This window comes from Rhodamnia argentea, chromosome 1, assembly GCF_020921035.1.
Source record: "Rhodamnia argentea isolate NSW1041297 chromosome 1, ASM2092103v1, whole genome shotgun sequence".
NCBI classification, from domain to species: domain Eukaryota; kingdom Viridiplantae; phylum Streptophyta; class Magnoliopsida; order Myrtales; family Myrtaceae; genus Rhodamnia; species Rhodamnia argentea.
In genome coordinates, this window is record NC_063150.1 from 31,688,085 (window position 1) to 31,701,099 (window position 13,015).

At 41.7% G+C, this 13,015-nt stretch overlaps 2 protein-coding genes across 9 annotated transcripts in view; both read right to left on the minus strand.

Annotated features, from left to right (window-relative positions):
* Nucleotides 1-5,809, minus strand: LOC115743840 (probable histone H2A.5). The gene is made up of 3 exons (XM_030678824.2): nucleotides 5,805-5,809; nucleotides 774-1,004; nucleotides 1-424 (listed from the first exon to the last, which is right to left on the minus strand). The coding sequence occupies exons 2-3, from the start codon at nucleotides 960-962 to the stop codon at nucleotides 197-199; spliced, it is 417 nt and encodes a 138-aa protein (XP_030534684.1). The 5' UTR covers nucleotides 963-1,004; nucleotides 5,805-5,809; the 3' UTR covers nucleotides 1-196.
* The window catches only part of LOC115743838 (putative protease Do-like 14), a 25,358-nt gene continuing 15,284 nt past the window's right edge, over nucleotides 2,942-13,015 (minus strand). For 3 of the 8 annotated variants that reach the window (XM_048276613.1, XM_048276676.1, XM_048276493.1), the window contains 6 exons: nucleotides 4,974-5,164; nucleotides 4,770-4,848; nucleotides 4,077-4,225; nucleotides 3,847-3,970; nucleotides 3,603-3,695; nucleotides 2,942-3,162 (listed from right to left, as the gene is read on the minus strand). In XM_048276613.1, the coding sequence (XP_048132570.1) occupies nucleotides 3,034-3,162; nucleotides 3,603-3,695; nucleotides 3,847-3,970; nucleotides 4,077-4,225; nucleotides 4,770-4,848; nucleotides 4,974-5,164 (765 nt within the window). In that variant the 3' untranslated portion in view covers nucleotides 2,942-3,033. Of the gene's footprint in view, nucleotides 3,163-3,602; nucleotides 3,696-3,846; nucleotides 3,971-4,076; nucleotides 4,226-4,769; nucleotides 4,849-4,973; nucleotides 5,192-5,778; nucleotides 5,892-6,001; nucleotides 6,191-6,285; nucleotides 6,379-9,108; nucleotides 9,182-12,675; nucleotides 12,719-13,015 lie in introns of those variants that run through there. The other 5 variants (XR_007197893.1, XR_007197873.1, XM_048276641.1 and 2 more) reach the window with 4 other exon arrangements.

Genomic DNA, 13,015 nt, shown 5'->3' on the forward strand with positions numbered 1-13,015 from the left:
ATTAGATTCAGATGATGGACATTTTACATCTTCCTCTTATGCGCTAAAGTGGGAATTATCATCCAAAAGACAACCTAACATAAAACTAAGCCTAATCTCTCTGCACATAAACGATAATACCCAAACTGTCCACCCAAAAAACAGGCCATTTACAAAAACACCCCCCCATCCCGAACCCCGAGGCGAAGAATTTGTCTCAGGCCTTGGCCGGAGATTTGGGCTGAGACGCCTTGGGGGCGTCGGAGGAGGTTTTCTTGGGCAGCAAGACGGGGTTGATGTTGGGCAGCACGCCGCCGCTTGCGATGGTCACTCCTTTCAGCAACTTCCCCAGCTCCTCGTCGTTCCTCACCGCCAACAGCACGTGACGCGGGTTGATCCGGGTCTTCTTGTTGTCCCGTGCCGCATTCCCCGCCAGCTCTAGCACCTGCGTAATGAAACACGATTCATCACTTCTCTCCAGCAGTTGAATGGGTTTAGCCTCAGAGTCAATGTAGTAAACACGGAACGTATGGGCAGCGCGATGCTATTGTTAAGAAATGCAAGTTTTTGAATTAGTAAAATGGCAACTCTCGGATCCACGAATTGGAAACAAGGCGTACATGATGAACATGCAGATAAAAGTGCTCAAGATGCTCATAACATTTGATGAAAACAAACGCGAAGTACACTTTCCTGTTTCGCGCTAGCACGGTTCGCATATACTACTTTCTCGGGAGCCAAACGAGAAAATGCCAGGACACAACTCCATCGAACACTAAAATCGGAAAAATTACCTCGGCGGCCAAGTACTCGAGGACAGCGGCGAGGTATATCGGAGCTCCGGTGCCGGTGCGCTGGGCGTAGCGGCCCTGCTTGAGGAAACGGGCGATGCGGCCGACGGGGAACTGGAGGCCGGCTTTGATGGACTTGGAAACCGCCTTCTTCCTCTCTCTCCTCCTTCCTCCAGCGCCCCTGGCCTCCATTCCTGGTTCCGAAGATGGTGCAATCTGAAGACGACAGCAACGGAGCTTTCTGGGTTTCTCGTTGGGCGGAGATGTGCGAAAGCGACGGTGACAGGAGCATTTATAAGAGCGGCGGATCAGACGGTGACATTTTGATGGTGGTGACACGCTGGCAATCCGTGCGGGGCTTTGCTTTTGGTGTCGGGGGTGTTGATCCAAGGGTTACAAACGCGCCGCGCTGGCAATCTGAGGGACTCGATCGTCTGAGATTGAACCTGAATTTAATCTGTTCGCCTTTAATTTTAAGCGCGCTTAAACACTTTCGCTTGTACGACCAAAAAAAAAAAACACTTGCCGTTTTCCTCTCAAATAAGCGCGCTTAAAGCCATCAATAATATTTGGGAAATGTTCAAATAATGATGTCAAGTGCCCTCATTTTCTCATAAAAAAAATTTGAAGTGGATTTTGTAAAAACCCGAAATGTCTTATTTTTTTCAAATAAAATCTTGAAGTGGCCATAGCTGTTTCAAATAAGAGTCGGACCTCATCGATTGGTCGATCGGTCAAACATTCCGACCGATCAAGCGCATTTTCGTGAAAATACAATTTCAACTTAATTTTTAGTTAAACTAAATTAAGATTAAAATTGTAAAAGTTATAAAAAAAAAAAAAGGAGATACAGGCAAGAAGGGGCTACACTCCCACTTGTGGCCGCCGCCCTAACGTCAGTGGGACGAAGGCGATGGCTGTCGGGGTTGCTAGCCCTCACCGTAACGATTCAGGAACTATACCTCATTATTTACTTCTTTATATGGTTTTTACTTTTTTTAATTTCCTTAACTTTTTGCCATCCTTTATTTTTTATTTGCCGAAATGTTAGTAGCCAACCTAACTTAACAGACATAGTAGCTTCCAAGATTTTTGTAAACATATTTAATTTTTATACATAGGCATCTCAAGCTCTTCATAAAACACCTTAACTTCCAATTCTTGTGCACATTCAAAATTTACGATGTTTACCATACGACTACCTCACCGATTTCCCACACTCCTTAACCTTCCTTTCCTTTGAACACTCAAAATTTGGAAGGTTACATCATAGCTATTGTATCGTGCTACCCACCTCTACCCAACATAAAAATTCATGCACCACATTATACATTAGATCAAAATTCAGGATCATTTATGTCATTTTTCATAATAAAGGCATGGTGAGTGAAATGTTTGAGCAAAAGATTGAATAGGATAATCACATGATGATATGTCAGGAACGATATCATATCCAAGCCGTATGAAGGAAACGAATTAGTAGCAATGAGCTAAAACCTTATTTCAACACAAAAGGTAGAAATGGCAAGAAATGCAAACTCAGCCTTCCCTACAAACTTAGGACCTTAAGATTTTGGAAAGAGATTAGTGCGTTGAAAGTCTTAAAACTTGTCACGAAAAAGAATTTGAATCTTAAAATTTTTTAAAAATGCAATCAAGTACTAAAACTTGTCGAAAAGTATAATTAAGTCCTAAAACTTCTAAAACTTGTCGAATGGGTAAAATTGAGTCCCTTTGTTGATTGCGTTTTTTGCAAATTTTAGAACTCGATTGCACTTTAGAGACAAGTTTTAGGACTCCCAGTGCATTTTTCCCTTTTAAAAATGACTCGTTTTCCGAATCTTGTGGTTGAGTTAGGATTTCCTTTTTTTCTCGGTGCTGCCTCGAGTGATTTCAGGCTCATTGGGCAAGACCACTGCATGAAAGGAGTTTTCGAATCACCTTGGGTTTCAAGTTGACGTTTTCAGAATGCTGTTCGAAGTAGCTGCACGAGATTCTCGTCGAGCGAATGTCGGTTCCATTTTAGGTTGTGCTGAGGCTTGAATTGTAAAGTTTCAACACATGGACAGTACTGAATCACTTGCAAACACAGAGTAATCACATTACATTCTTCTCGTGGGATCGAGGTTCTTTCGCGGCAAGATACATGCCGCATTATTGTCCTCTCGGGTTCCACGGTGAACAGATCACTTGGACTTCTACTGTACTGCACATAACTATGCACTTATCAAAGTCGAGATCAAAGTGGGGGCTTCCGATCGGTCTACGATCTCGCGACACCTTTCTCCTGGAAAGTTATGGTCAGAGGAACCGAAGCATCCATGCCATCCCTGGCTCTCTCCACAAGTACCTGGACAGGTGCGCCGGATCTCTCCCCCATAGCATCCATCATCTGCAACAAGTTGGCGAATCAAGCACTTCAGTTCTCATTTTCGATAACGATGACTAACCGAATAAGTCGGAGAGCTGAAGTTCAGCTGCCATCGCAAACTGTAAGTGAAAGTTCACTTTCTTTCTTTGTTCTGCATCCATCACTAATCTGTAATTTATCTTCTTTTCCTTCATCATGTACCGTCCAAGATTCCTCATCTTGAAACTATTGTTGATCACAGTTCATGTAGAGAGTGACAAGCCTTTGAAACCTTTCTCATGTCTCATCAAGGGTAGGCCGACATAAATTAAAACGAGCGCAATTCATTCCAATGAATGCGTTATACACTTCCTGTGATCTTTGATAAAAATTCCAGTGGTGCCGTCTATTATTTGCTGAATGCACCAAGTAAACGACTTTGGAATCAAAATTGATACTTGTTAGATAAAAAAATCTTTCACCTCTTTGATGTTTCGAACTGGTTTTCCATTAAGTTCCACAACGACATCGCCGGTTTGAATGCCGGCACGATCAGCAGGGGATCCTTTTATTACCTGACGGAGATAAGAACATATGAGGAACTGGCAATGTTGACAAATAAGAAGCATGCATGAACTAAAAAGGCTAGCTTGAACAGTTTTACGAGAAGGGAAGAGAAGGAGGACATTTCCAGATTTGCCGAAGGAGGAATAAGAAAAGCTGTACCTTTAGTACAAAGACACCAACATCTATAGCGTTAGGAAACTTGTGGTAACTTTGTTTAAGTGCTTCGAAGTTGTTCTCACAGATGTTCCACATAATCCATCCGAAATCAGGTTGTATATCCCTCCTGCCACAAGTTACTATCTGTTACCTAGGTAGAAAATTACCAATAGAAAAATTCATAACAACAGTTTACATATCAAGCAGGTTTGGGGCACCAAAATAGAACTTACTGAAAATTCTGGAAGGGCTTTATAATAGCTGATATGAAATCAACCGGTACAGCAAAGCTCACTCCAGATGCTTTGACCGGCTTCACAGTCTCAACATTGACTCCAACTACTTCTCCATCAACATTGCAAAGAGGACCCCCGGAATTTCCCTTCACAAACAAAGAAACGATGGCAACTTATTGTCAAGTTAAAGAGCATACCATAGTTATGCCGAAAGAGCTAGCTTAAGTTGGACAGAGAAGTGCATGCATGTTAATTTACCATCAATGCAGTCACAGCTTCCTATTTGATTAGACTGTATTATGTACGGCCTACGATTCCGCAGCATAAACATCTATGCGACGAAAGGTGGTGGGCAAAATTTCACAGATAGGCGGTCCACTAATGACGAGATATGCAATCCCCCTTTTTCATTTCTCACACTTCTAGAGAGCCTCGAGTAGCATCACACCTCTCTGTTAGCTAGACTTACTTTACCCGCATGACTATTTGCCATTATAATTCCTGTTCTTCCGACATTGATGTAACACAACTCTAGGAGGTTGACCAGAACTGGTATCCCCGGTATAGCAGTCACGGCACTGAGTCTGGTCTAGTATTATTAACATTGCATGTATGAATGCAACAGCAAAAGGAAACGCAAACCCATCACAGACAGGCAGGCAGGCAAATACAGGCATTATTCCATCTTACAAGATTGATTGCACAATCAGTTTGTAGATACTCCATCATTCCTCCACGGCTCAAATCATGGCTCGTGCGATGAACACCGCTATGTTAAGTAAAGGAAGAGGGAAAGAACTGTCACTTTAAGTGGCAATGATAATTTATAGAAGGAAACAAAGACTTTGACAAAAAATAATTGCTTGGTTACAGTGTATGTACAAGCTGAATGACCTGATAATCCCGAGCGTAACAGTGTGTTGAAGGGAAAGTGGACAGCCCATGGCTATTGCCCAGTCTCCAGGACGAAGCTTACTTGATGAGCCAACTTTTGCTGCCGAAAGGGGAGAAGGTGGTTTTTCAATCTTTATAATGGCAATGTCAAGATCCACATAAGCATCAACAACTTGGCCTACAAGGTCTTTCTCGGCTTCTTGCAAACGTACAACAACCTGCGACATTCTTTCTGTAAGCCAAGAGCCCAGGACTATCCATGATTAAATTCGTGACAACTTAAATCCTTACATACAAGTAGTCACCGTCCATGATTAAATCCGTGAGTTTCATCTGGTTTTGGACTTTCTTCCAGGTAAGTTTTTTTATTTTTTTTTTTTGCAGCACATTTATATTCGAGAACAAAACTGAAGATAACCCAAAGTCACAGAAAGGCCAGATAAGTAATACTGGTAAAAGAAAATGAAAATTCTGGCACTTCGAGTTACATCCGAGGAAGCAATATGGGCATGCAAATCTCCAACAATCATGCAGAAGCTGGTAGAGATATGTTGTTTATGCCTTCAGTTACATGCTTATGTGCAGAGAAATAGGATGACAATATATTGAGCAAAGTCAAATGCCAACTAATCTGACAAAGTGGTGCTCTTTCCGATCCTCAACTATATGTGCAGGTTACATCTCTACATCAAGCTCAAGATAATATCATCAGTTCCAAGATCATGTGGTAGAGAAGAAAACAAAGTGAAAAACTTGAACTCAGGCCAGAGAGTTTGGACAGCAAAGTACATCCTCAGACACCAACCTCCAGATCGGCTGAGTAGTCCACGTTTGTTGTGCCGAAGACAACATGAGCACATGTTAAAATGTAGCCATCCTTATGAATAGCAGTTCCAGAACCCATCTCCCCATCAACGTCTGATCAGCAAGACAAGGAGACTTCTTAGACTAGCACAAAAGGAAAAAAAAATTGTAACAGCCGATTTTCGGCCAGGATGACTCAATAAGAGAAGGATCACATGGCATACTTTGCCCTTGTTTTCGAGCACATAGACTAGCGACTGCAGGAGCAATCTTAGCTGCAGCATCAGCAACTGTATCTCTGCCAAAATGTCCCTTATTTGGTCTTGCCTTTTCTTCAGATTTAGCAGAAGCTGCCTTATTTGTATCAAAACACTTTATCCAGCTAGTTGGAAGACACCGGGACTGAAGTACTTCTGCAGGTTGCAAAAGTGAAAAAACAAACATGTGATGACAGAGGAGAAGAGTGTTGTTAAACCTTGCATTTGATAAAATTAGAAAGGTAACAAACCGTGTCGCTGCTTATTCAAGGAAATAAATGCCGGGAGAGGTCGCATGAATTCTCTATGTAATTGGGCAGGATTTGGGACTAATAGCCTCGATTCCGTCATTCAAATCAAACAAGGGAGTTCATTAAAAAGGGTCTCAACTACGGCTACACTGGAAATTTAAATTTACTAAGGCTTAATTTCTAAACCCAACTTTAGGTCGAATCTAAAATCCTTTTTTCCGAACTTTCACTCTAGTCCTAAATTTGCCCCGTGTCCAAAAGTCACCACTAGTTTCTTCAAAATTATCGGCAGTAGGGTTGTTTGAGGTTCATTGTTAGAACATGCATCCTCACCAACACGCTTATCTTCGTATGGAACAACAACATCGGCCTCCTGATGCTGATAGTTTTGAAGAAATGAGTGGTGAATTTTTTACGCGAGGAAGATTTGGGAATAGAGTGAAAGTTTGTGATTTTTTTTTAGATAAAGAAAAGTTTGAGACATAAGTGGAATAAGACCTAAAGTTTTTTTTCTTTTTGGAAAGAAGATAGCCCAATTGACTACGGATCTGCTACCTAATCCAAAATACTTCATACGTATCCACTGTATGCAAGAGAATACATTTCGGCAAGGGCCTCTCGTGAGATTCATCTAACCTTAGGATATGGAATTTTTGAAACGTATAATCACCGGATGCACACAGTAACATTAACATCTCAGGTTCAAAGGAGTGGCGGCCGGACGGGTTCTGCCTGGTACGGCCTGCAAGCGCTCTAAAGTGCACACCATATCCGACGAACTCTTGAGCTTCTATTTAATGCGACTATACGCAAAAGACGCCCTAAACCGCAAAAATTTAGAACGTTAAACTGAAAAACTTCCTGTTTCTAGGCAAACAGACCGAATTGCATCGTATTAAGCATAGATGTAACAACATACAACAGAAGCATTTGCATGAAATAGACCAAGGTACTTACTGCTAGCAGCTGCATGAAACAGACCAGAACAAGCTGCAACCATTCCCGCCATCTGTAGCATCAAAATTTACACTCGAAATCCAAAATTGCTGCTTCACCCCCCAGCAGTAAATTTTTTTGCAGGCAAGCATGGGAACAGAGCAATGTGCTGATGGGAGAAGCAGAAGGAAAATTACCTGTAGGAAGCTCCTGCGCAGAGATAAACTGATACTCAGACTCAGTTGATGTCTCCATTGAGTGATTTCACACTTATAAGCAACTTCTGATCCTGCAAAAACAACCTTAAGTTGTTGACTACGAAGTTGAAGTCCTCGATTAAATGCTATTAATTCGTAGGTGTTTTCGTTTAGAAATAGAGAAAACGACTCCCAGGTTTCGTTTGCGCCTGAGTTTCGCATTCCCGAACGAATCAAATTGCACAGCCGCGACCCAACTGTCGGAAGAATAATCAACACTTGGTGGTTAAACAGTCACAGAGCAACGTTCGATGTCTTGCAACGTTTGGGATCCTTGGCTTTTCGGTAAAACGGCTTAAGTACACCCCAAGTGCCATAAGTTGTGTACGGCGCTCACTTTAGTGCCAAAACTTTCAAATCGATCACTTCAGTGTTAAGTTTTTGTAACTTCGATCACTTAAGTGCCAACTTCTTTTAAAAACGATCACTTTAGTGCCGGAGCTAACGTGGCTTGCCGAAAATTCGTCGCGTGGTATTTTTTATTAATATTTGAGATGACGTGGCTCGGTGAATTTGATACTAAAGTGATCATTTTTTAAAAACATTGGCACATAAATGATCGTTTTTAAAAAAAGTTAGCACTTAAGTGATCGTTTTAAAAGTTTTGGAACTCAAGTGATCGAAGTTACAAAAACTTAGCACTAAAGTGATCGATTTGAAAGTTTTGGCACTAAAGTGAGCGCTGTACACAACTTATGGCACTTGGGATGTACTTAAGCCCGGGTAAAACTAGGTGGAGAGATTGTTTCCGTGAAAGTGTGTGGCTCACCGTTTGGGTAAATGATACAAATGGTCTATGAAGTTTGACCCAATATATAATGTGATCCTTGAACAATATGTAATGAGATCCTTATAGTTTTAATTTGTTCAATGTGATCTCTAAACTTTTGGCACATATTCAATTTAGTCCTAAACTATATGAAAATGTTCAATATTGTTCATAAACTTGAATTAATAGAAGGACGATATTAAACATTTTAATCTAGTTCAAGGACTAAATTGAACATGTTCTAAAAGTTCATGGGTCATATTGAACAAATCGAAAGTTCATGGACTATATTACAAATTGAGCTAAAGTTCAGAACTATATTTAATAAATTATAAGTTTATGGAATCACGTTATATATTTGGTTAAAGTTCAAAGACCATTTGTGTGGTCATGCTGAGGTACATTCCTTCCCTAGCGACTACGATAAGCAGACATGACTTGTTCGGAAGCAGATTAAATTGGCGGCTTTGATATATAATAGTTGTTGCCAAGTCGTCATCTATTCCTCGCTAGTATAATAGTTCTTTCTCTGTCACGTGCTTACAGAAAGACTCAAGATCGGACGGGATCCATTGGCGAAGGGGTCAAAGACTCGAACCACACTCCAAGATGGCAAAAAAAGAAGCGCAGATTCACTCATCTTCTTCCTTGATCTCCGTCGCCTGAACCGCCATGGAGCCATCCCCGTCGCCGCTAAATCTTAGTGTCCGCGCTTCCCCCCACGTCCAGCGGTCGCCATTGGTAGGTCAGCAGGCGGGTGCTGCAACGGAGTTGGTTGTCTGGAATTTGGAGTGTTGGACAAGGCATATAATAAAACTGAGGCTTGAATTGTAAACTTCCAACACATGGACATAGTACTGATCCACTTGCAAACCAAATGATCTCATTTTATTCTAGTCACGAGATCGAGGTTCTTTCATGACACGATGCATGCCTGTTGACACCTGACTTTTTATCGCTTTTATTTATTTATTATGATTATTATTATTTTTTAGAAAATTATTAAAAATAGGTAAAAAAATCATAAAAATGGAAAAATCAACTTTGGAAGCCTTGGCCTAGCTTAGGAACCAATTTTGAACAAAAAATATTTTTCATAATTTTTAATATTTTTTCGAATTTATTTAATTATAAAAATACCCAAAAAAAATTCATAAAAAATTCCATTCGTGGTCATAAAAATACAAAAAAAATAGTCAGTATTTTTATTTTAATTCCCTCTTCGCTTTGGTCACTTAAATTTTTGAAAATTTGATTCGGGTCACTATGTTCCTTCACAAACGTGAATCCGAATCGAGCATAAAAAATTCCACTTCGAGTGTTTTAATTTGCAATTCACACTTTTAATAAGCCGTGACATCGATATCTAGAGCCTTGACATGCAATTGTGTCAATTTGCCCTCCAATTTCTTCAATTTTAACCAAAAGGGCTTGATCGCACATATTCTTTACAATTTAGCCCCCGGTTTCACAAATCTTGAAATTAAATTTTTCCTATGAACACCCATGCAAATCCAAGACCACCACCCCATGTTTTTCATCATTTTGAACCAATTGGTGATGGTAGCTCGGCTTGATTCGACCGTTTAGGCTTTGAATTATCGAAAAATCATTACCGGGTCAAACTTTGAATTTGGGGTTTTTGTATCAAATCAAACCATTTAATCCCCGAGATGCCTCTCTTAGACGTAAAACATGCTGTAGAACCCAATTCTAGCTTCAATTTGGTGGAAAAATGTCAATTTGGGGGTCAATTTGATAAAAAGGGTGAAACCGGGTCGGGCGGATCCAACCCGCCGACCCGGCACTGTTCATCATCTCCTTCATTCACTCACACACCACAGCTCTGCACACCCGTTTCTACACCCTTCCACAGACACGGCCTTCCGCACGACACCGTTCCCTCACATCGCAGGTTCTAATCTTTGTCCGTTAGCGCACCTCATCGATCGTACAAGGCAGCTGGCGTATAGGGATCCGCAAGAAAAAGGACGGCCGTTTTGGGGGAATGTCGGGTGTACGGGAGGAGGGGCGGAGGTTTTGTCGAGGAGGATCTCCATTTTTGAGGGGGATTCAGAGGCAAAAGGAGAGAGGATCAAAGAGGGGAGGGGGGTTCATCACAGGGAAGAAAAGGGGAGAGAAAACGTGGGTGGAAGCTAAAAAAAAAAGGAGAAAAACTGGAGAAGGGTAGGGGAGGTGATCGGAGTTCTTGGAAGCCCCTGTAAGGTCGTGGGCGAAGAGGAGATTGTGAGAACTTGGCCACCATCTGTGAAGGATTAGAGTTCGTCGAGGCTTCATTCCGGCTCGAGACGATTTCCAGAGCGTTTCCCAAACCAAACTCAAGCTGTGTCATCACCATTAGCGCAGGAAGAAGGTGAGTCCCATTAAAACTCGATCTCGGCATCCATGGATTCCTCTGAACATACACGACCCCCATGAAGTCCTTTTTTAGAGAAACTCGCTTAAATCGTCTGCTAAGTTTGGTTTCATGTGTTTTATGCACGATTTCTTGCAAACAAACCCGAGTCGACCTTCGTATGACCTTCCCGGCGAACCCGAACCTGCAACTCGGTCTCTCGGCCGTTGTGAGCATTCTCGGGCCAATATGGCCCGTAGGTAAGTTCCCTCACATTCCCAGAATGATGCTCCTTGATTTACATGCTTTGTTCCAATGCCAGAATAAATAGGTTGAGCTCGCCGGAATGTTGATACGGTGGGTGTTCGTTTTGCTCGTTTTCTGGTTGTTACTGGGTTGAAAAATGGGCAATGTTGGTGCAGGGTATTGCAGGAGTTAAATGGTGTAGAAATCTTGTAGTTTAGAGTTAGTTTTCACGTCGACTCCCTAGCTCCGGCGAGGCGCCGGCGATTATCGCCGGCGCCGATCATCTTCTCCGATGGCCATGTTGACTGGTCAACATTTGTTGACTAGTCAACGATGACGTGGCGCCACGTGGTGTGCTGCGTCAGCTTGGCCACCTCCCATAAAAGGAGCCGGATCGAGCGGCCGTGGTTTAACCACGTGTCGCGATCCGGTGCTTTCTTTTTTTTTTTTTTTTTAATCCATTTATCCATTTATTTTTATTTACTCTTTTATTTCTGTTTTATTTACATAAAAAAAAATCGGACGCACCAGGAGAGGCCATGTGGCACGTTCTAGAGCGTTCGATAGGAGAATTTCTGCTAATTAAAAAAAAAACAAATTAATAAAAGAATTTTTGCAAAAAGTCAAAACTACGTCGTTTTAGGCCGGTTTTCGACCCATATGGTCGGACCGGGCGCCCAGGAGGCGCGGGCCGGGTTGACCCGGTCCGAAGAATTATTTAAATAAATAAAATTCGGATATTAATAAAAAAAATTAGAAAATTAAAAAAAAATGGAAAAATCATAAAAAAATTAGTAAATATTGGAAAAATCCCCAAAAAATACCAAAATCCCAAAAAATAGGAAATGGCCACAATCAACTGGCCAAGACCTATTTTGGGTGTTTTGACACCCGAACCTTCAAAAATGACGATTTCGCCCTTATGACGAGTCGTCTCCAAAAAAAATCAAAATAATTCCAAAAAAATCCCAAAAAATAGGAAATGGCCACAATCAACTGACCAAGACCTATTTTGGGTGTTTTGACACCCGAACCTTCAAAAATGACGATTTCACCCTTATGGCGAGTCGTCTCCAAAAATCAAAATAATTCCAAAAAATCCCCAAAAATAGGAAATAACCACAATCGATCGGCCATGGATTATTTTGGGTAATTCGATTCTCGAACCCTTAAAAAATGACGATTTCGCCCTTCTGGCGAATTGTCCCTAAATTTCTCCAACCTATCCCCGGCCTCGAATTGCACATTCCCTAAGCCTCTAAAGCTATATTACGGGATTCTTGGTTGGAGTTTTCGGGATTCATTTTATTTGTAATTGATTACGCGTTTATTGACCGTGACTAATAGGATTAGTCTTCTCGACATGTATGAAAATTCCCGATCCCACTCCTCACACCAAAATCGAGCCCGCACGAAATCTAGTTGGGAAAATCACTCGCGTTAGGTACCGAAAGGGCGTCGGTAATGATATCGACGTAACCAAGTTCCCGAACCCAAGTCTCGGGTTCCGCTGAACCGAACGATTTCTCCCAATCGTTCGGTAAGGTTTCCGGTCCACCTTCCAAGAAGGACCGGTGGCGACTCCAAATGTACCCACACTTCGCACATGCCACCCGGACCACATCAAGGTCGAACATGACCGACTCTTATCGTCGAAAAACTTAAACTCAAAAAAAATTTTACTCGTGCCGCGATTTGGTATGGGCTTGGGAGGGCCCGCGCCGAGAAAGGCCCGAGGCCTCCTCAACGAGGAAGTCGAGGGCCGGATCGGTAATCCATTTACCTTCTATCGGATCGGGGTCCGAAATCGAGGGTCGCGACAATGCCACGTTATTGTCCTCTCATGAAATCAAAGATCGAAGGTAACAGTGTTGACGCCTAAATTTTGATTAATCTATTTTTTGCATAAAAATTATAAAAAATCATCTCACATATTTATTTTTAGCGTACATTGCATTGGCATATAATCGGGCAAGCGTAACACTTAATTTAGCATGCGTCTAGACTAGGCACGGGATGGAAAAATACACCGAGAAGATTTGAAACTTCAAGGACTGTATTGCAAATACTTAAAATTTCAGGGATCGTATTGCAAATACTTGGAACTTCAGGGACTGTATTGCAAATACCAAAAGAAGATGAAGAAGGGAAGATGATGAAGGGAAG

Excerpts from the sequence above, each read along its gene's own strand:
- LOC115743840 (XM_030678824.2), bottom strand. The coding sequence starts at position 962 with ATGGAGGCCAGGGGCGCTGGAGGAAGGAGGAGAGAGAGGAAGAAGGCG. Across the intron at positions 425-773 it reads TCGAGTACTTGGCCGCCGAG|GTGCTAGAGCTGGCGGGGAA; the intron begins GTAATTTTTCCG and ends TTCATTACGCAG.